General features: G+C 41.5%; 1 protein-coding gene across 6 annotated transcripts in view; it reads right to left on the bottom strand.

Annotated features, from left to right (window-relative positions):
• Positions 1-2935: 2935 nt before the first annotated feature.
• Positions 2936-23377, bottom strand: part of Ate1 (arginyltransferase 1) — a 124916-nt gene continuing 104474 nt past the window's right edge. For all 6 annotated transcript variants that reach the window (XM_085841263.1, XM_021166981.3, XM_021166982.3 and 3 more), the window contains one exon: positions 2936-6193. In XM_085841263.1, the coding sequence (XP_085697389.1) occupies positions 6015-6193 (179 nt within the window). In that variant the 3' untranslated portion in view covers positions 2936-6014. The remainder of the gene's footprint in view (positions 6194-23377) is intronic.

The raw sequence follows: 23377 nt of genomic DNA, 5'->3' as shown, positions 1-23377 counted from the left end.
GAAATCTCCCCCAAAAGAACTATTTCTAAACAGGTCCACTTCCCCCCAGATCCTAATAAACTTCCTTTTCATTACCTCTGGTAGGTGGTGGACTAGAGGAGAGGTTGAACCTCTTTTAAAGCAGGATGTGAAAAATATATGCCTTTGGTATCTGTGGGACACACCATGCAACACTAGCTTCCATGGTGGGATGATTGGGGGAAGTGATTACAAGGGTGGAGGGCAGATATGGAAAGCCTGGGAAATGAATGAGACTGGGGTGCATAAGTGAAATTCACCAAAAAATTAAAAACAAAAATAGTTTTTAAACCTCGTAATTTGGGAGGCAGTATATTGGCAACGTTAGCTCTTGGTTTCACTGAAATAGTCATCAGACAATAGTTTCTAAATGGGAGCAAAGATAATATAGCAACTGACCAGATAGAAAATGCAAATTCACTCAGGTTAAATCTCAATCAATATAGCCAATGTACTAAACACAAAGTTGAACTTAATAATAGTAGCACGGCTATTCATTCATTTCTGTAAACACCACTTACAGACTTTTTGATTTCTGAAAGAATTCAGAACCTTAATGCTTTAAAATAAACTTAAGCCTTTAAGTTAAGGCATTCTGTTGGAATATTAGAGGCATACAAACTTAAACACAGTAGCATAAATATCCAGTAAACAATGAGAAGAGAGACAGTAATCTTCCAAAGCTAATTTTCCCGAAGCTTTGGGTAAAGAGGCAGACAGCTAGGGAATGAGGGGTAGAAATAATGGTAGCAGGTGTCTGTCTGTTGGGCTTGTTATAACAAGGCACAGATTGGGGGCGGAAGACAAAAGGAATTCATTCTTGAGTTCCGTAGAAACTTCTTGGGAAGTTGAAGATCCTGGTGCTAGGAGACTTTGAGTCTGATGCGAACACACTATCTAGTCACAGACGCTAGCTTGCTTTATCTTCCTGTGATGGGAGACGGGGCTTTACAAGGGGACCAGATAAACTTACAAGACCTCTGCCCTTGTGATCTGATGACCTGCCACAGGTCTCACCTAAGTCAGCACAGCGAAGCTAAGGCTTTCAATACTGTATAGAATTCCCAGAGGGACATGGATAGTCTAAGCTCCAAATACTGCAAAAGGTGGACACAAAAGGGTAAAGGGATGAATAAACTCACAATACATTCCAGACATACACACGACCATCAGTGAATAAATACTGCAAAGCCTTTTATTTCACTTAGGCAATTTGATGCAGTAAGAAGAACTACAGTGCTCACACTAATTACATGTCCATACACTCACAAGGCTGGAGGGGCCTTCCTCTCTGTGGAGCTCAAGGGTAGAATGCTTGCTTGGCTGGTATGTGTAGGGTTTGATCCCTAGGACCATACAGATAAATAATGTTCCTTTTGGATTGTTTATCATGTCTGAATAACGTATATAGAATGCTCGTTATTGTACATTCTAAAAACAAAGCTTGGGTTTTCTTAAAAAAGAAAACATAACAAATAACAATTAATTGCCAAAAAAACCAAAAACAAACAAAAAACTCCTGGTAATGCTGTTATTTATAACTCCTGTTACGCATGAAGTGGGCTCAGGGGTATGTGTAGCCTTCTTCTCCAAATGTAAGTACACACTGGGATACTATGCAAGCATTAGGGTCAAATGCACACTGGAATACAATGGAAGCATTAAGAGCATTCTATTTTCTTTTAAATATGTATATATTTATTTATTCAATTATTTACTATTGAAACTTCTGCCTGCATGTATATCTACACACCAGAAGAGGGCACCAGATTTCATTACAAATGGTTGTGAGCCACTATGTGTTTGCTGGGAAATAAACTCTGGACCTTAGAAGAGGAGCCGGTGCTCTTCATTTCTGAGCTGTCCCTCTAGTTCAAGACCATTCTATTTTAATACACTCAAAGTAAAATGATGAAAAAGCATGAAACCATATTCATGGGTGATTTCACTTTTCTTTAAGAAAAAAAGTGTATGTTTAAGTGCATCTATGTATACATACACACACACACGTATACATATATACATATATGGTAGAAAATAAGTCTGAAAGAATATATACCAAAATGTGAACAGCAGAAAGTGATGAAAATTGACTTTCTATCTTGGAATTTAATTTGTAGACCAGGCTGGCCTCAAAATCAGAGATCTACAAGCTTGTGCCTCCTGAGTGCTAGGATTACAGGCACGTACACTACAGCTAGCAAACACGGTCACTTTCAAACCAGAAAAATAATAAAACCATAACCACTCTTTCTGGAGAGAAATTAAAAGTAATACTTAATTCTCTTGAAAATAAGGTTCATTTTATCACCAATTAACCACGATCCTCGTTATCACAAGGAAAGGCAAAACCCTAGTGAGTGTGCACCACCTGTACAAGTGTGAAAACCCTGGTAAGTGTGTACCACCTATACAACTGTGAAAACCCTGCTAAGTGTGCACCACCTGTACAACTGTGAAAACCCTGGCAAGTGTGTACCACCTATACAACTGTGAAAACCCTGGCAAGTGTGTACCACCTATACAACTGTGAAGTATATACTGTGGCCTTACTATCTCTGGAAATCCCTCAGGATAAAATTAAAAAGTTCATCCTAATTTTTGTGAAATTCTACACATTTTGCTTAAATTGAGATTTATTTTATCCTCTAGAGAGGAAGTCATCCATATCCATACTTTGACATAACCAAATGGTCTACAGCTGATTATTGACAATCAAATTTTATAATTTACATAGTCAACATTTTCTACATGTTTTTTATAGGTGTAATATATTCAAGGATATATGTGTGCGTATGTGTGTACCTGTAGATGACACTGACTGATCGTTCCTGTCTCTATATCCTGACAGTTAGGATTACAGACAGATATGGTGCTGGACCTACCTGCTATTACATAATGAACGACAAGGACCACGGCCGATACAACAGCTTTATTATTAGTATTTTTATTTTGGGCTTTTTCACAAGAACAAAAATCTCCAATGCAGTCGGACTTACTTTGCCTTCTAGCCAGTGGCTCCCTTAGGAGAGGAACATACACTGAATGACTCGGAATTCAAACGTGTCAGATCCCCACTCCCCTCCCTCTGTTCTCTTAAGTCAGCCACAGTAGAATCACTTTGGTTAAATGTTCGTATTCTCTCTCACCTTTATTCACACTGAAATAATACAATATTTACACACCCAACTATTTGCTGTTCAGAAAGCTAGAAACATTCTTCTACATAATAATTTTGATATGCTAAGAAACCACACAAAACTGGCATTTGCAAATGGATTAAAATAGGATAGATTGCTTGAAAGAAAACATAAACAATAATTTTATCTAAATAATTTTAATTGAGTGACTATATTCATCTGATAATATAATTTCTATCTTAGAATATAAAAGTGCTCAGATTACCTGTAATAAAAGTAACAAAAGTCTCAGAGAACTGAAAATAATTTAAATAAAGATGGTACACTGAGAATCAAAATGAGCCCTATGCTGTAGGCATGGAGCAAAGTGTGACTCTACCTGAACTCAGAAGGGGACACTCTTAGTGAGATGGAACACACAGGTCTTCCTGCCTGGAGAAGTCAGACACTGTCCCTGAAAGGCTCCCACGCATCTTTATTTACATGAAAATCACAGGATCAGCTATCTCAGAGAGACTTCACAAAAATGCCAAGTTGGGATACTTTCTTGACTGTCCTATCCTAGCTGTGATGGACACTCACTCGAGAGCTCAAAATATTAGCAAGCCCCTAATGTTCTCATAAATGCTGTCCAAGTCCATTTAGACAGGGTCTCTCAGTGGCTCGATGCCCAGTGGCTAGGCCAGTGGCCAGTGGGCCCGAGAGGTACTCCTCGACTGAATCCCCAGTGCCTGCATTTCAAACACACACTACCAGACCCAACATTTTACATGGGCTCTAGAGAATTGAACTCAGGCACTGTACTAACTGGGCTATCTCCTCAGACCCACCCAAGGACACATCTTTGACAACACCTAGACCCCTAAGGTTTCATACTAGTTGAAAAAACTATATTGGGGAGAGGATAGAGGGAGAGAGGAGGAAAGAATGAGTACAAAGCAACTGAGCTGAAGAGAGAGTTTTCATGCCCAAGACGCTCTGAAGCCTCACTAGGGCCACCCTAGGGTAGGCTCATCAGTATAGAAACAGGGACAGTGAGCCATTTTGCTCTATTCTCTGCAGGAGAAACTCAGAGCTAGGGTAAGATGTTGGGCTGACCCTCCACCCCTCCCCCCCCCCAAAAAAAAACCCTCTGGTAGCATGGATATACCACCTACCAGGAAAGGGGGATGCAGTTTGCCTGGCTACCCAATGCCAAGGTCATATATGCTGATCCCATTCTACTTAATAATACTGAGACTACCTATCACATCTTCTGCAATCTTCAATCTCACACACATTCACCGAGGGCAACCACACAGCAAGGAATGCACGATTTTATCTGGGGTGGACAAGAGATTTGTGGATTTCCATAATGCTCCTTTCTCTATGCCTGGGAGGATTTCAAATGACTTTTAATTTCTTAGCATCCCAGGTGCTTACCACTGGAGTGATTTTTATGAAAAGAAATAAAGTAACAACACTACCCTCACTGTAGGATAGGGTGCTCTCAGCAGGTCCAAGGCCAGGCAGGAAGCACAGAAGGGGCCAGCTGAGAACAAGTTCAAACAAAGAGCTAACCTGTGCATCCAGCTTCCCGCGCACTTGAGGGAAGCCTCTCCTCACCATGCCTGATGTGCCCACTAACTAGCTGGCTGCCTGCCTCCTTGACAGCAGGCATTTGGTGAACAAGCAGAAGGCCCAACAGCACAAGAATGAAAGTGAATGGCTGGTCTCCATTCTCAAGTACCATGGCAGTGCCTACTCTCTAACCCACAATCAGAAGAGGAATGCAGAGGCTATAGGCCCACCAACTCCACTACGGCTGTGCATAGCTACAGGACTAGTTAATACTCACTTCTATCACTAACCACAAAAAAGCGTCGGAGTTCCAGAGAATGGAAAGTAGGAAGCTATTTTCTTTGGATAAGCCTCAGATCAAGCAAGAGTTACGACGTTTCTTTAAAAAGTTGTTTCTTATATTTGTAGAAATAGAACAAACACCACTAAGATCACTGCATATTTTATCATCCAAACAGAGATAACTCTGGGGCACAAGGGAACACTAGTGACAAGGAAAACAATTATGCCAAGACAACAGACATAGGCAGGACAGTCCTGGACAGACACCCAAAGTGAACCCCTGATATCTGCAATGTTTACTGTTCCTGTTGTCTAGTATACACTGCCACACTGGCAGACTTACTATCAAGCAGAGTAACGGGGTTTTGGTTTGTGGGAAAGGCACATTTCCTGGGCTGGAATGTGCTCTTCACCTTTAACCCCATCTGAATTTCCCAGCAGAAGCTAACGTCTTGCATGGGTCTTAGCCAGTGGTTCTTTCTCTACCTTCCTAATACTGCCATCCTTTAATACATTTCCTCACGTTGTGGTGACCCCACCCCAAGCCATAAAATTATTTTGTTGCTACTTCATAACTGTAATTTTGCTACAATTATGAATTGATCTCACACAGGTTATCTAACATTCGGCCCCTGTGAGTGTGGTGAACCCACGGGTGAAGAACCACTGGTCTAAAAGAATAGTCTCTGTGTCAGAATTTCTCCAGGACAGAACAGTAACTGTGACAAAATGACCTATATTGAGTTCTGCATTTTTCTTCCCTAAATATTCACTGGAGACATTAAGCACACTTGGCTCCAGAAGCAAGCTGCAAAGGACAAGTCCCAATTAAAGGGCTAGGTCATAGAATATTTTAAAATCTTTATATTAACCACAAGATTCTCATAAATACAATTCCACAAAATATTTTTAAAAAGCTCTACGAATGTACTTGGTGAATGGCTGCAGGAGCCGAGACGCAGGTGGGACTGTGGCAAGAGATGCCAGACTGGTGCTGGGCTGAGGCGCAGGCCTTCAGTGTCTGAACAGCAGCATCCTCTCCGAGCACTTCTGTCCTACGAGGTTTGCATACTCCAGCACACCAGCCTCCTCACTTGGGTCTTCTTGGTGATTCTTATAAACACCGTAAGGCATGGCAGATCGTCTGTGAAACACCCTTAGTCGGTCAAGTTCCTTACTGCGTCCTTCATCCTCTGCAAAGAAACAAATAAGTGTCAAAGACCAGACACACGTGCAATGTTGAACTGTGTGATCTGAAACATGATGGACTAGGAGGTCCTGTCATGCAGTGTGCTCAAGGGCACGTTCATAAGAACTAACAGAAGGATTTTAGTGAGAGGCAATATGTTGTGGATGGGTCTGGTGCGGTTTGTATTTTGATGCTAATTCCACTCTCCTGGGAGAAGCTGCAGACAAGAAGTGAGTCACATACTCAGATGTCTTCTTGTGGATCAATCCCCTAATGAATAAAGGAGCCAATCTCTGGGCAAGTAGGAGGGGCGTCCAGGTTGGACAGAGGAAGAGAGGAAGTAGAAGAGAGTTAGGTCTTTTTTTTTTTTTTTTTTTTTTTGAAGGGGAATAGCGTAAGGACAAGATATAGCTAGATTTAATGAGGCTTTCAAAATCAGGATTATTAGGGAAGCCAGGCGTGGTGGCACACGCCTTTATATCCCAGCACTCAGGAGGTAGAGGCAGGCGGATTTCTGAGTTTGAGGCCAGCCTGGTCTACAGAGTGAGTTCCAGGACAGCCAGGGCTACACAGAGAAACCCTGTCTTGAAAAACAAATAAACAAAAAAAGATTAGGATTTTAGCTGCTGCCCCCAACGACTGGGTTACTGCTGTTTCTGAACCAAGTTTGTGTTGTGTTTTCCTTCACAAAGTGGCTCGTCCCAGTTCAAGAGAGAAAGATATGATGGTGGCAAATCGTGGGTTTTGCCTGAGGTGCACCACAAAGTCCACGGGGATTTGAAGCACAGGGTTGGCGTAGTAGTGACCCGCCAGTGGGAACTTAGCAAACTGGGTAGAGACATTTCTGGAACTCAAGGCCAGAGTGTCTCCTGGAGATAAGAACAGGTCAGTCATTGCCCACTAGTGCATGGGGCTGGCCAGGCCACTGGGGCAGAGAGTTGCTGGTAAAAGCATGGGAACGAGCCGGTTCTTTTTCTTTTTTATATTTCCCACAACAGCAATAAGCATTCCCCAATACACTAGCCAAAACAAAGAATTGCATTCAACTGAAAACCACTCTACCATACTCTGCCTTTCTGATTTTCTGAAATGCAGTGGCATCTACGATGCTCCAGAATATTCCTAGAGTCCACATAAGTCTCCAGTAACTCTCTAGTTATCTTATACAATGTACCTGTGGCTTTGGCTCAGTATGGAAACTTACAGCCAATTTAACAGGCAGAAAGAAGTCTGGCTTTTGTGGAGGGCAAAGGGCAGATTCTCACAGCTTCCATAGAAAACACAGCACAGAGTTCTATGGCTGCTGCTGTTGAGCTTTCTCAGCGTCCATATACAGTCCAAGAGTTCATGGGCTGTATCAAGGCACAGAACAACCTAGAAGAACACCTGTGCCCCTGCCTTCCCTGAAGGGGCTATGCCTATGACTCAGTTCTGCTCAGCACAAGTAGGGTTCTCTGAGACTACAAGTCCCCAAACATTGTGGAATCCTTCTACAGAAATCCCAAGTGAAAACTGGTCTACACGAACCTTAAGCACCAGGGTTTTCTTAAGTATTTAAGTCCTGCTCTTAGTCAGGGCAACATCCACAAAAATGCTTGTGTGCATGGGCTCACAACAGTGTCTGGAGACCACACACCCCAAAAGTCTACCAGTGAGGAACTGGTTAAAGATAGCAGCACAGGAGAGAATGAAGGCAAAGAACAGAAATTGGTAGTTTCTGAAAGACCAGTGCAGGTAGTATGAGTCTCTGACTCAAAAAACTCAGGATGAACTGAGTGGGGTGGAGTACACTTGTGATCCTAGTACTTGGGGAGTGAGAGGCTGGAGGATCATAAGCTAAAAGCCACCCTGGCTACATAGAGAATTCTAAGCCAGTCTGGGATACACAGCAAGACTCTTCCCAAAAACCACAATCCAACCAAACAAAAATGCTTCGTATTCGAGGGTTTCAGAGAGTGGAGTTTGGAATACCTGTATACTTGTAAAGAGACCTGGGAAAGAAACCCAAGCCGATGTGTGAATGAAACTCACTATGCTTTTTATGCACCAAAACCAGACCCAGAACATCTCATACAATGTAAGTGTAGCTATGACCTACCATATAAGGTCAGACATGGGATTTGTAACTAAGCCACAAACATTTCAAGCTTCATCTGCCTCAGAAGCTGTTGCTCTAAAGCAGCATCAAACTCAGGACAATTCACTGTAGATCAATCAGATGGCAGAAACAGAGAATGTGCCCACGTATTGTCTGTCTGCCCAACACACAGAGAGGAAGGGAGCCCACCCAACCTCAGACTCAGACTCCAGACCTGCCTACATGTCTGGAACTGAGCATCACTCTGTCTGTCAGGCTTTGTGGCCTGTGGCAGTTTATGATCATCCTCAAGAAAGGCACAATTATTTAGTTTCTTAAAAAATGTACTTATTTAATGTGTTCAAATGTTCTACCTCAATGTACATGCACCACCTGTGTGCCTGCAGAAGTCAGAGGAGGATGTCAAGTCCCCAGGGTCTGGAGTTATGGATGGCTGTGAGCCACCGTGTGGGTGCTGGGAACCAAACGGGGATCCTGTAAGAGCAACAAGTACTTTTAACCACTGACTCATCTTTCCAGCCCCAAACTTATCTTAGTACTTCCTATATTGCTAATACTGAAACCAATTTAAATTTAAACAACAACAAAAATCCTATGTAAGATATTTCAAACACTAAAACTAAATTTATTTACTAAAAGGGGAAGAATGTGTCTTAATTTTTTTCTTAAGATTTATTTGCTTGTTAGTTTTATGTGAGTACACTGTAGCTGTCTTCAAACATATCAGAAGAGGGCATCAGATCCCACTACAGATGGCTGTGAGCCACCGTGTGGTTGCTGGGAATTGAACTCAGAACCTCTGGAAGAGCAGTCAGTGCTCTTAACTGCTGAGTCATCTCCCCAGCCCTAAATTTAAAAAAAAAAAAAAAAAAAATCCTTTTATAAACATCTTGCAGTGGTTGCCGTAGATACATCAGTGCTTATGAACAAAAATCTACTGCCCTAAACCAGCAAGGCATAAAGGCCTTTCCTTGATGGCACCTGAAGAGTACAAAGAATAAGGAATATTGATATGAAAGATGGTTGTCACTGGACCTAAGGAAAGCTGGCAGCTTAGATGTCATAGGAATATGTTCCAACAAGAATGTCATGATCGGAATTCTGCTCTGTCACAGAAGGCCTTAATCGTTTTATTAGAAACAGCTTGGAACAGCCATTAATCCTAAGAGGTGGTGGTGGTAATGGCTCCTGGAGCCATCTCCTCTGCAGTAGTATTGGCATCCCAGAAGCCTGTGAGATCTGTTTTACTTTCTGTTTTGGTGGTGCTAAGGACTGAAGCCAGGGTCTCAGACATGCTAAGCAAGTGTTTACCAACCCATTATGGATCTTTAATATTACAAATAATATGGTACTAATTTTATCACAAACCCACCAGATTATAATGAGAATTAACATGATCAATATATTAATTTACTGAAATAAAAATCTGTTTAATAGTGCCACTATCACACCCTGACTGTTAAAACGTCACTGTAACACTTGGCACATCTGCCTGTGTCTATCAGACTTCTGTGAACCTTTCTTCACATGCTTGGGGGCGGGGGTGGGGGATGGGGGGTGGTAGGAGGGTAGGGTTCGAAACAGGAATTCTCTCTGTAGCCCTGGATGTCCTGGAACTAGCTCTGAATATCGGGTTATCCTCAAACTCAGGGATGCACTTGCCTGTCTCTTGAGTACTGGGATTAAAGGTGTTCACCCCCACTGCAGGGCTGTTTCTTCACACCTTTTGACTTCACTCATGAGAGCTAATAGGCTGCTTCTCACATTTCTCCAAACCTTCAAATTCTTTAAACTAGTTAATTCTCTTGGAAGTAAAATTTTTTTGGGGGAGGGGAGGGGATTCGAGACAGGGTTTCTCTGTGTAGCCCTGGCTGTCCTGGAACTCACTCTGTAGACCAGGCTGGCCTCGAAATCAGAAATCTGCCTGCCTCTGCCTCCCGAGTGCTGGGACTAAAGGCGTACTCCACCACGCCCGGCTGGAAGTAATTTTATATACTTATCTAAGAAGGTATATTATTAAGCTACTAACATTTAAAAAAAAAAAAGACAAAATTTAGCTTTCTATTTTGGAAACAGCCTATCTTTTCCCTTTTAAATCTTCAGTTGAGCTCAGCTGTTAGAAGTACTTGCTGCTCTTGCACAAGACCAGGGCTTGGTCCCCAGAATCTGCACAGTAGCTCATGACTGTCTGTAGCTCCAGTTCCAGGGGATCCAATGCCCTTTCCTCATAAGTATTCACACACACAGAGCACTGCATACATATACAGATAAGCAAATCATTTACAAATCCTAATTACAATTCAGACTTAGAATATGAACAGAATTCTGCCCACTCAGAAAAGCTAAGGATGATCTAAAACCTCCAACATTTAGAAAGAACACTTATCTTCTAGGATATATTTTAACAGAAACAGAGGAAAGATGGAATTATACATTTTAAAAAAAAACCCTCACTATTTAAAAAAAGAATCATCAAGCTACTTAGCAATTCATTATCAGTGAATTAATTAATAAGCACTCAGTAATTGCCACACTGCCTTTAAAACAGTAAAAGGAACCTGTGAAGGACTCTGGTCAGCGTGAACATGGCTCTGGCAGGCCTTGCTCTTCTCCCCTTCCCTCCCTTCCGTTAGGCTTGCTAAACTCATTAGATTACATTCCTAAAGCTATACCCCAAAGCCTTATTTGGCCACTTCTTCCTCCTGGGGCTGACTACCAAGGTCCAGCTATCTAAGTACTGAAGTCCAGCAATCCAAAGCCCCTCCTTGGTTCACATAGTTAAGATGCCCAATTACAATTAAACACCTCATCCTAACACAGGCTTCCTCCTGTACCTTTATAAACTGCCATTTTCCCATGTGCCACATCTGTCTCCTCTCTACCTAGAGGCAGTCCTTTGTCCTGCTCCTTCCCAAGATAAATACCCCTCCCTCACTCTCCTTGTTCCTTTCCCCTTCTCCCATCTTTGTTTCTTATTCCCAACCCTTTGTCCCTCTAGACTAAGAACTTGGTCTTGAAGGTCCTGAGCCAATACTTTTCCTTTCAACCTGTGTTGTTAAACTAAGATATTACAGAATCAAAGTGGAAATATCAGTCCAAATACATAATCCTTGTGCCTACATCTCTCCTTTTCCTCCTCAAACTCCAATCCAATGTCCAGTGTCTAACTCATCAGGTGCATTTAAATGTAAAAGATGGAGCTTTGGGTCTTATTCCTATCATATTTTAAGGAAGAAAATGGAAATTACCCCAGAAGAGGGCATGGTGCATGAACTCCAGAGGAAGCCCTGACCATCACCATAGATGTAGAGTCATTCTGTTGCTTGGCTGCATGGCCTGTGGCTTACGACTTAAGGCGGAGAAATTTCTTCTTAGTGCATCCCACACAGTTAACATTAAAAGAAATTTAAACATAAAAAAATCCTACAAGTTACTTAAAACATTAAAAATTATGATTTAGTTAATAGGAAGAAAAATGTAACTGAAATTCTTACAACAACCCTTTGATAATCAACTTATAAACATTACGACAGACAAATCTACAGCCCTAAAGTAACAGGCACAAAGGCCTGGGGAGGACTTGGAGACACCCAGAACAAGCGATTTTGATATGAAGATGGTTGCCATGACAGACAAGGAAAGCTGCCAGCTTACTGAGGTACAAGATCTTGTACTTCTCCTTTTTCAAAGTTATATCACAGCTTAATTTCATAAAATTAAAATACAAATCTTGCTGGGCAGTGGTGGCGCACTCCTTTAATCCCAGCACTTGGGAGGCAGAGGCAGGCGGATTTCTGAGTTCAAGGCCAGTCTGGTCTACAGAGTGAGTTCCAGGACAGCCAGGGCTACACAGAGAAACCCTGGCTCGAAAACAAGCAAGCAAACAGACAAGAACAAAACAAACAAAACAAACAAAAACACAAGTCTTGCAAATTCTTTTAAGATGAGCATTTGGTCACCAATGACGCAAACGTGTTGCCAACTCCATGATATTTAAATCAAGGAAAACTCTGTAGGGAGTTGCTTGACCGCTCGTTCACTCACAGGAGATGAACCCTGCTGCAGGTGTACTTCTATTCAACAATCTATCTGCATAACTTTATAATTTATTGTTACAGCCCTATTACATAAACATGAAAGTTTTTTCTTATAGTTTTTAAGGAATTCTGGTGTATAGATGGCAAATAAACTTAAGCAGGGAAACTGATACAAGAACTGGAATGCTGAGCAAATGTGCGAGAGGAGGAAGTGACAGCAATGTGAATGGTCACCTACACAGCACCTGGAACCACCTGGCCAGGGGTATCTGGGCATGCGTGTGGGGGAGAATTCGACCTTCTGGCTGAGATGAACTGCATAAGTGGAGAGAAGGAACATGAGCAGCAGCAGCAGCAGCAGCAGCACGCGCTTACCACTCTCACTCCTGACCGTGGATGTCAGGTGGCCAGCTACTTTAAGCCCTTGCTGCCTCGACCTCCCCACCATGACATACACCCTTGCAATGTGACCCAGAATGAATTCTTCCAAACTCTCATGCTGGTTGTATCAGTGTGCTGTGTCACAGCAACCAGTAAACTAAGGGGACAAATACACAATCAAAACTCAACTCTCCAAGTTCAGAGTGAGAGGAGGTCTGAAGAGTATTTCAGCCTCTGTAAAGGGGACACGTGAGAAAGGAAGGCGCTCAGCACAGGGCAGCAAGGCAGCACGGCGCTCAGGACAGGGGCCCTTCACATATGCCTTCTTCAAGCTCAAATTCTGCTTTGAGAATTCATCCTGGAGAACTTTAATACATTTGTATATTCTGTAAGAAATACTCTTAGCAGCATCATTACAAGTACCTTTTGATAAAAATGAAAACTAGAACAAACCTAAACTTAGCCCCTTTGTAACTTATCATTGAATACAACTAAATATAACTCAAATATCAAAAAACTCACCAACTATATAAATGAATGGTTTCCAGCGCATGTAGAGTCCTACCAAATATCTAATCAGTTTTAGTGCATTTCCATCATCTGAGAAACAGTTTCCATCTGTTGGCAGTCAGCACGCTGAAGAACAGCCAGCACTGGCATCTTTCTGGATTCCCAGCAGCAGGGTACAGCATCTTGTGGTGGCTCTGACTTGTACTTCTCTGATAGCTAATGACGTTGAACATCTTTTCATGAATGGCTTACTTTGTTCAGAAATTATCTATTTGAATCATTTGCTCATCTTAAAATTTTACTGATTTGTATATATGTTCAGATATCTGGTTTTTAAGTATTTTATCCTTTAGACTGTACTTTCAGTTTGTTCTCTCTCTCTTTCTTTCTCTCTCTCTCTCTTCCTTCCTTTCTTTTTTTTCTCTTATCTCTTCTTTTCTTTTTTCTTTTTTTTAGACAGGGCCATGCCTGGAACTTCTGTAGTCTAGGCTGGCTTCACACTCACACAGCTCCGCCTGCCTCTGCTTCCTGACTGCTGGAGGAGGGCATGTGCTGTGTCTGGAAGTACCTGCTGCTTTGACTTTAACGCAGCTGGGTTGACCTGAATTTGCTCTTTTCCGTCTTGTGCTTTTCATGCCATATTTGAGAAACCAGTGCCTCATCCATGGCCATGAAGATTTACTTTGTGTTTATTTTTTCCCTAAGACTTTTAAATTTTATCTCTCTTAATTTAGGTTTAATTCATTTTTGGTTTTTGCAAATGTAAAGCTAGGGACCAATTTCATTTTCTGCATTTGGATAGTCAACTAACCAAGGGTCATTTAGTGACAACACTATAATTCTTGCCCACCACTGAATTGTCTGAGTACATTTTCTGAAAAGTGAAATATGAAATCTTTTTTCTAACTCCCAAATACTGGTCCACTGACTATTATGTCTAGTTGAATGCCAAAAACAGTGTTAACTCCATTCTTTTTTCTTTCTTTTTTTTTTTTTTTTAAGGGGAAAAAAAAAAGCTATTCTGGGCTCTTTTAATTTCCAAACAATTTTATGATTTTTTTTTTGAATGGAAGCCAACCAGGTTTAATAGACTCTGCAGGTTCAGATTGTACACCTAATTATGTGTGAGTGTGAGGTAAGAGAACAACTTAGTGTGTAAAAGAACACTTACTTTTTGTTGGGCCAGGGTCTCTCACTGGCCTGGAACTTTGCCAAGAAGGCTAGCCTAGCTGGCCAGAGAGTTTCTAGGGATCTCCCTGTCTGTCAGTCACCTCTCCAAGGCGTGTGTTATTAGTAAGAGCTAACACACTGGCTTTCCACAGAGGTTCTGGGGATTGAACTTGTGTCCTCAAATTTGCAATGTAAGTGGTGCTATACCAACAGAACCATCTCCCTAGTCCTAAATACAAATTTTAAATAAAAAAATATGATTTTGTAAAACTATGGAATAATAATGAAAAAGGAGTCTCAAGTTTCTACTCATGTATTCTGTTTTTGTTTTGTTTTGTTTTATTTTGTTTTGTTTTGTTTTGAGACAGGGTTTCTCTATATAGCTCTCTTGCTGTCCTGGAACTCACTTTGTGGACCAGGCTGGCCTCGAACTCAGAAATCCGCCTGCCTCTGCCTCCCGAGTGCTGGGATTAAAGGCGTGCGCCACCACGCCTGGCTTTTTTTGTTTTTGTTTTGTTTATTATTATTATTATTATTATTATTATTATTATTATTATTTTGGTTTTTCGAGACAGGGTTTCTCTGTGTAGCCCTGGCTGTCCTGGAACTCACTCTGTAGACCAGGCTGGCCTCGAACTCAAAAATCCACCTGCCTCTGCCTCCCGAGTGCTGGGATTAAAGGCGTGCGCCACCACCGCCTGGCATTTTTTTTTTTTAAGATTTATTTATTATTATATCTAAGTACACTGTAGCTATCTTCTGATGCACCAGAAGAGGCCGTCAGATCTCATTACAGATGGTTGTGAGCCATGATGTGATTGCTGGGATTTGAACTCAGGACCTTCAGAAGAGTAGTCAGTGCTCTTAACCCGTGAGCCATCTCTCCAGCTCCATTTACAGTTTTAATAGCTAGACTATGTATTCTGAATCTAAGCATTTTACTAAGGGGATAGGAACTAGTAGACATAGGTTTGCTGTGACAGGATACTTACATCATCTGGAGATATCTTTGTACAAAATATTTATTAATTACAGTAACTTTATCAGGTCACTAGCTGTCACATGAGTGACACTATATGCCACCTGATATAAGTTCATCATTTCTAATGCTGTTACCCAAACTATGTAACCTGACTCTAGTTACAAAAAACATTATGAACTAAGGAATATTCTACAAAGTAACTGGACTATATCCCTTAACAAAAAATTACGGTCATCTTTACCACCACTAGGATGGATGTCATCACAGCTCAGAGCATTGTGGAAGAGGGGGCAGAAAGATGGTAAGAGCCAGAGGATGGGTGTGAAATAAAATGGCTGTTGCACGAACCAACTACCAGAGCTATGCTTGCCTACACAGGCCTACACAAGATCAAGCTGGACAAAAGGACTGTTGGTAAGATACCTCTGGGTACTCTAAACAGATGCAAAGGAGACCATGTTGGGAACCAGAGTAACAATATATTAAAAGAAAAATTTTAAAAAGCAGTATATGAGGTATATTATCACCACTTGGCTTTTAATGTCCAGTATTCCTTAGACTAATGGTTTTCAACCTTCCTAATGCCGTGACCCTTTAGTACATTTCCTTGGGTTGTGGTGACCCACTACCATAAAATTATTTCATTGCTACTCCATAACTGTCAATGCTACTTTACTGTTATGAGATGCGGAAACTCTCTATAAAGTAATACAGGGATTTGGGATAAACTGTCAGGTAACGGTGAACATTGTGGTCAACTCTTCCAATACTGAGAAACAAAAACAGACAGACACAGTAGCTTTAAGACAAGGACTAATGAGAATTTAATTTGAGATCTTAAGTCAGAATAAACATCATTGTAATCATTATTTTAAAAAGTGGAGGGAGAGGGAGTGCCTTCTAATACTGTGGTCACAATGGTTCCACTGAATGGTTGCCTGACTCTGTGGTGCAGTCAAGGGACTTAAGGCAGAGTCTGAGGCTTCAACTCAACACTCTCCCAGCACTCAACACAGCCTGCTCCAACCGCACTTCACCTCAGTCTGCTCGTCCTCCACCTGCTCCCATCTCCACACTCTGCAGCTCCTCCATGTCTTAGTGAACCACCTACACTGATTCTCTCTGTATCTCTACCTGTTCCCTGCCTACCGCTAAGGCTCTGTCGCCTCTGTGGTCTCTTTAACCTCTAATTCAATCACTCCTTAACACACACACACAGTGTTAGCGTAATGAATGTATAATCTGAGAGATATTAGTAACTGAGATTCAGATAAAAGAACCATAATTGCAAAAAGCCAGCAATCAAGGAAAATTAGGACTACTCAGGAAATTGAAGCCAGTGAAAGTATTATAGCTTGTGAATTCATTGTTATTCAATAAACTCTGACATTGTGAAAAGTCACAAACTTACTATCTATTTTTCTGGCACAGCATACTGTGGTAATCAATAATCAATTTCCACTTCTGTTCTCATTATGACTTCAGCAAGAGAGGCACACCTTAGGAGTACAAGTGAGAGGAAGTGGTTCACAGACACACATGCAGACAAAACACCCAGACACACACGGAGGAGGAGGAAGAGGAGGATGGTGATAAAATTTAAAGAGTACAACTGAGAGCACACAAAATATGGTCATTTTATATCCTGATACAGTAATGTTTCATTCACTAACTTGAAATACAAGATAACAAGATTCCATTTCATTTTATACATAATTCAATAAAAGTGACTCCATAGAGAATAAAAGCCAGTAGATTAACAGTAAATGAGAGAACAGTAAGGAGGGAGACAGACACAGACGGTCTCCTAAGAAGCAGTTTAAGAGTGTGGATGCCTCCAGAGTATGGGCAGCCATAGCAGCAGCACATAGAATCATGATTTGTTACTACAATTTTACTCTAAACTTTTAATTTTATTTTCTCAGTTTCTTACTAAACTTTTAAATAAGTTCACAAGATTTTCATACAATATGCTTTGGTCATATTCACCCCTTCCCTACCCACTCAACTTTAATAACAAGATTCAAAAAAATCAAGTCTAATTTGTGCAGCTATATATTCTTCAATGTGTAGCCTTCTATTAGAACATAGTAGACCTATCAGAGATATACTGTTGAAGAACACATGCTGTCCCTTGCCTGTTAGCTATCAATTGCCAATAGCACCTCAGCCAAGAATGGATGATTCTCAAGTGTCTACATCCTCTCTCCTTGACTGTACTTTGTCTGGCTTGAGTTTATGCAAGTCTTGTGCATGCTGTCATGTCATGTCATAGTGGCTACACTGTGTGTGGAACTGGCCTGCTGTGTGTATAAAACACTGCTTACTTGTGGTCACCAACTACCTCTGGCTCTTACGATCTTTCCACCTGCTCTTTAGAAATGATTTCTCAGATTTGAACAGAGGTGCTGGGCCACGTGAAAGAAATGGGAAGACTAATTCCCCCTTCATGAGATAATCTCCTTTCCTTCTCAGAATCCTTGCCCCCAGCACAGAAGCTTACAGAGCCGCAGCCATGGAGCGTCAGAGACTGCCCACTTTTCCAAATTACTGAGAGGACAGTCATTTTCCCTTTCTACCTCTGTTCTAAGCATGCTTTCCCTAACACTCTGGGAGTCACCCTTCTCCAAAACACCTTTCCCCACCATGTGGTTGCTGGACTCCATGCCAGCTGACTCCAGAGGCATGCCTTTCCTCTTTATTTGCCACATGCCCTTCCTCCAAGACTGCTGAGATTAACAGCTTGCTCCCTGCAGTTTTTTTTATTTTAAACTCCAATAAAATTGTCCTTGAGCTTCCTTTTGAGTCTGTTCTTAAATTCTTTTTTTAACAAGACTAACAACCCAAGAGAAGACCCTGATATCTCCATTAACATAGGGGGACTGTGTCAAATTCTCTAAAATGTCTGGTAATCATTTCATATTCAACACACATAACTAAGAGTTTTGATTGAGTTACATTTGGATACTAGGTTGGGACTTGCAATCTGCTTCCACAGAGCAACTTCTAGTCACAATAGGGATAGACAAAGAGCTTGCTCTGCTGTGCTCCTATCTCTCTCAGAAACCTCGTTAGTCGCCATCCAGAGACTGTACCATCCCATATACAATTACCAAACCCAGACACTATTGTGGATGCCAAGAAGTACAGGCTGAAAGGAGCCTGATATGGCTGTCTCCTGAGAGGCCCTGCCAGAGCCTTACAAATACAGAGACACATGCTCGCAGCCAACCATTGGACTGAGCATGGGGTCCCCAATAGAGGAGTTCGAGAAAGGACAGAAGGAGTCGAAGGGGACGCAACCCCACAGGCAGAACAACAATATCAACCAATCAGTCTCCTAAGAGCTCCCAGGTACTAAACCATCAACAAAGTTGTACACATGGCTCCAGCTGCATTTGTTGCAGAGGATGGCCTTGTCATGTATCAGTGGGAGGAGAGGTCCTTGGTCCTATGAGGGCTCGATAAATGCCCCAGTGTAGGGGAACAAAGGGCGGGAAGGTAGAAGTGGGTGGGTGGAGGAACACCTTACAGAAGCAGGGGGAGGGAGGATAGGATAAGGGGTTTGGGGGGTGCTGGGAAAGGGGATAACATTTGAAATGTAAATAAAGAAAATATTCAATGGAAGGAAGGAAGGAAGGAAGGAAGAAAGAAAGATCTTTAAAAAGTGAGAAAGAAAGAAAGGTCTTTAAAAAGTGAGAGAGAGAGAGAGAGAGAGAGAGAGAGAGAAAGAAAGAAAGAAAGAAAGAAAGAAAGAAAGAAAGAAAGAAAGAAAGAAAAAGAGGGAGGGAGAGAGGGAGAGAGGGAGGGAGAGAGGGAGGGAGGGAGGGAGAGAGGGAGAGAGAGAGGTCTTTAAAAAGTGAGAGAGAGAGAGAGAGAGAGAGAAAGAGAGAGGGAGAGAGAGAGAGAAAGAGAGAGGGAGAGAGAGAGAGAAGGAGGGAGGGAGAGAGAGAGCGCGCTCTTTGGCTGTGCAGGTTCGATGTCTGGGGTTTTAATATTGGCTGTGCCTGTGCACACACTCTCCTGTGTGTAGCAGTGCAGGGTATGGTCCATGCACTTCAGAGCTGTATGTGCTTCCAGCAAATACTTCTATCCGCGTTGAAATCCACTTGCTAGCTCCTGACTGGCATCCACAATGACCTGGCACTCTTGGCATTCATTTTACTTTACACTTTGTACTTTTCAACACCTGCTTTGAAGCAGAGGGTTGAGGGGCAACAGGCCTTGTAAGCTTCATGTCTTACACAGTGAAGCTGCAGCCACATCAGTCGAGGTAGGCTACATAGTAAACGCAGCTCTGTCTTAAAAGCTCAGCTTCCATAGGGCTCATAAGTCCTCCAAAGACAAGACTTTCTAAATTCCAGTTTGTCAGTTTAATCTTTCAGAACTCTTCCCCTATCTAAAAGAGCAACAGGAGTCTACAGAAGCAGAGGGCCCTTCCAAGCAGCAGAGCTGCTCACTTTCCCACAGATGTTTCTGTTAAACGCTATAAAATAGAAGAGCATTTTTCTTTTGTGGACTTGAAAAGCAAAATGAAGCACTGAGAGTAAGAGCAGAACAGAAAAGCTACAAAGTGGAGCCCTCCTCCCTGTGCCTCTCCTCCCGGAAAAACAGTTATTCAAAAGCACTATTTGTTTTCAGACATACTTTGAAAGTCTGCAGTTACAGAAAAGAAATGTCTGTAGTTTGTAGTTTAGAGCCAGAACTATGTCGAAAAGCAAACTCTAGCACCACTAGCACATTCAAAAAGTACAAATGAACTAAAGGGTCCTGTCTTGTGCCGCCTTCCTTTTGAGTGCTTTAAGAAAACATGCTTGAAAACACTAATTTAAAAATATGAAGTGTGCTGCACAAGAACCTTTGGTTTTAATCAAAGGATTTACAACAATGGGGTTTTTCAAGAAGGAGATGCTAAACTACAGTTTAAGCTCTTAATTAAAACATATTTTAAATGGTAAACAAACTTGTTCAGATAATAAACATTTCTATAGTTAGTCCACACAACACAGTTATCTAATGTCTTCACCATCCTAACACTCCTGAACCTCCAAGTTTGTACAGATCTTAAGCAGTCAGTAACCTGAAAACAAAATTGTTTGGTTTAATTTGGGGTAGGGAAATTAGATGACGTTAAAGACATTAAACTGCAAATCAAAGCTCCCATGTAAGCAACACCTTACTGAGGAATATAAAGCTGGTATGCAGCAGGTGAGAAAAGCACCACTGAGGAAGCTTGGGAGCTGGCACTGCATCCCACTGCAGCACAGCACAGCACAGCACAGCACAGCACAGCACAGCACAGCACAGCACAGCACAGCACACTGCATGTAGCACAGCACAGCACAGCAGGCACACCACAACTTAAGCTTCACTAAGAAAACGGAGCTGGAAATCCAAAGCCACAACTCAAAGAGTTTCCAATCCAATGTTCAAACCACTGAATGAATGAAGTGAACCAAAAGAGAACAAATACCCCCTCAAATTTCACCAACACATTCAAATAATGTTCTCTAGAGTAGTTTTCTTCTTTTATTAAATAATAAAACAAAAAAACAAAGACATCAGAACTGGACAAAGTGAACAGAAGGAAAAGAGTCCAAGACAAGGCACAAGACTCAAGCCCACTCATTGGCACACTCAGGAATCCCATAAAGTCACTAGACTGGAAGCCACAATAGATAAACAAAAGGCTCTTTAAATGCAGATCTGCGAGATGGTTCAGATGGTAAAAATGATTGCCAGGCAAACATCAGGTCCTGACTTCAGATCCCCAGCACCCACATAAAAAGTACAGAGAGTGTGTCTGTAATCTCAGTGCTTGGGATGCTATGACAGGTGAGCCACTAGGCTTGTTTGCCATCCAGTCTAACTGAACTGGTGAACTCCAGGCTCAGTGAGAGTTCTCAAACATTAAGATGGACAGTGACTGAGAAAAACACTTGATGCAACCTTTAGAGTACACACAACACAAACACACTTGCCAAGTGTACCTTTGACTACATAATACAAACAGACATATTTCAATCTAGAGTTTGTTTAACTTCAAGCTTATAAAGTCAGAACCTTCTCAGAAGGCAGACACATGCAGATTCAAGATACTTGGCAAACAAAAATAACTACATTACAAATAAAACAAAAGCAAAGCTGTCTTATAAACAGCTAAACAGAGTGGAAGTACACAGAATAGCACTGTTTAGTTATAGACAGCCTTCCGTTAAATATTTAACTGAGAGCATTATATTTAAATATACTTAACCAACAGAACTATACAATTAGACCTTAGTTTATATACAAAATATTAACATCTTTATATAAAATTGATAGTGGACCCTTTAAAAACCAGATCCTTTGCTTGTGAAACTTAATAGGTAGGTAAAAGGACTTGCCACCAAACCCAACAGACCCAAGTTCAAAGCCTAAGGCCAACACACACACACACACACACACATTTTTTCTTAGACCAGTAGATATGAATCAAATTAAATGCTATTATCACTATTCACTATTGTGGTTTCTTATAGGTGTCCATGATCAAGTGTTTGGAAAATACTGTACAAGAAAATCATGGCTTCACCTAAAATTTCAGCTTTAATTTGCTCACAAAAAAGGAGGAAGAGAGATCAAGTAAAGGGTTCAGTGCACCGGAGTCCGTGTACCTGTGGGAAATGTTATAATCAGGTCTGTGCTCACCCATCCCGTGCTTGTTTAATATGCCCCGGTTTGAAGAGAGCTCAGCGCTCATCAAGTATCCTACCAATCAGTGGTCACAAAACCTATAGGCCCTTCTTGTAGTCTTAGTTTCTCATTTCACTAGTGATCAAGTAGCCTGAGAGCCCGTGGAAAGTTCCTAAAGAACTGCTCTTTAGCTTTCTGGCTGAAACACTAAACTGATGTGACTCCATGAGCGACTTAGCAATGGTTAGGTATTAGGAGTAAGCAACGTGCAAGTAAGCAGAATGGGTTTGGAGTTATTAACACGTAGAAAACCCAATGAAAGGAACCTGAAATTCAATCAGAATTAAAATAGGGCTAAAATTCGAGTAATTTTAAGAGTATGATTCAACGTAGGATTGATTCCATAAGGTTCAAAGCTCTTTTAACTTAGTTGTGAATGAAGTTAATCATAAGAGCTAAAGAAACATAAACACTGGTCAAGACATAACCTATATAGGCTTAAAAGATGCAGGCTTCCCTGGTATGAGCAAATACTTAGAAAGGGAAGCACTTAGTCATGAACAATGTAGCCATCTCCTCTGGGATGTGAAGCCACTGAAAAGTCACTGTAAATAGGCTTTATTGTGTCCTTTAGCCTGTGCAAGCATTATGAAACACTGTTGAGAATAAACACATGATCCTACTACTGGTGTCAAGGAATTCGAGACTATTACGTATCAGTACTACTAGGGCCGGGCCATCAGAGCAACAATAGGTACTACGCCCCGGTCGAGTCAACTGGACAAGTCGAGAGGCTTAAAAGTCACTCATGAGGCAAAAGAGTTTCAAAGAAGCTCTCCTCCTGGAGTCTAGCGTTCCCTACCCATACAGTAACTTTTCATTCCCGTGTTCCATTCCCACGTCAGTCTAGTGTATGGATCCACGTGCTCTCTTTCAGTATTTTCCTATTATAAGTGCTTTTTAAAATTGAATTCTGACATGGCCTAAGCCTTCCACCAGTGTTCCAACAGTCCTAGAAATGTCCTTGAGCAAGATCATGGGCTTAGAATTCAGCAAGATTGTAAAAGCTAAGTCACTCCCTTACACAGGAATTTACCATCACTAAGGAAGAAGGAAGTTTCAGACCAAAGGAGAAACCAGAATAGATACTATAGCAGAGTTATACCCATACACACGTATTTACAATGGCCTAAGGGGAAGGTGGACTATACAAGAGACTAAAATAGGAACTATGGCAAGGACACGAAGCCCTTGACCCTGGCTTCTAAGATTAGTGGAGCTTCTAATCTTAGGTGGAGCCCTGGTTGATCCCAGCTGTTATCAATGAATTCTATC

The sequence above is a fragment of the Mus caroli genome, unplaced genomic scaffold, assembly GCF_978045245.1.
Source record: "Mus caroli unplaced genomic scaffold, Mus_caroli_1 scaffold_8, whole genome shotgun sequence".
NCBI classification, from domain to species: Eukaryota; Metazoa; Chordata; class Mammalia; order Rodentia; family Muridae; genus Mus; species Mus caroli.
The sequence above is the reverse complement of the archived record's forward strand: the minus strand, read 5'-3'. Positions and strand labels throughout refer to the sequence as shown.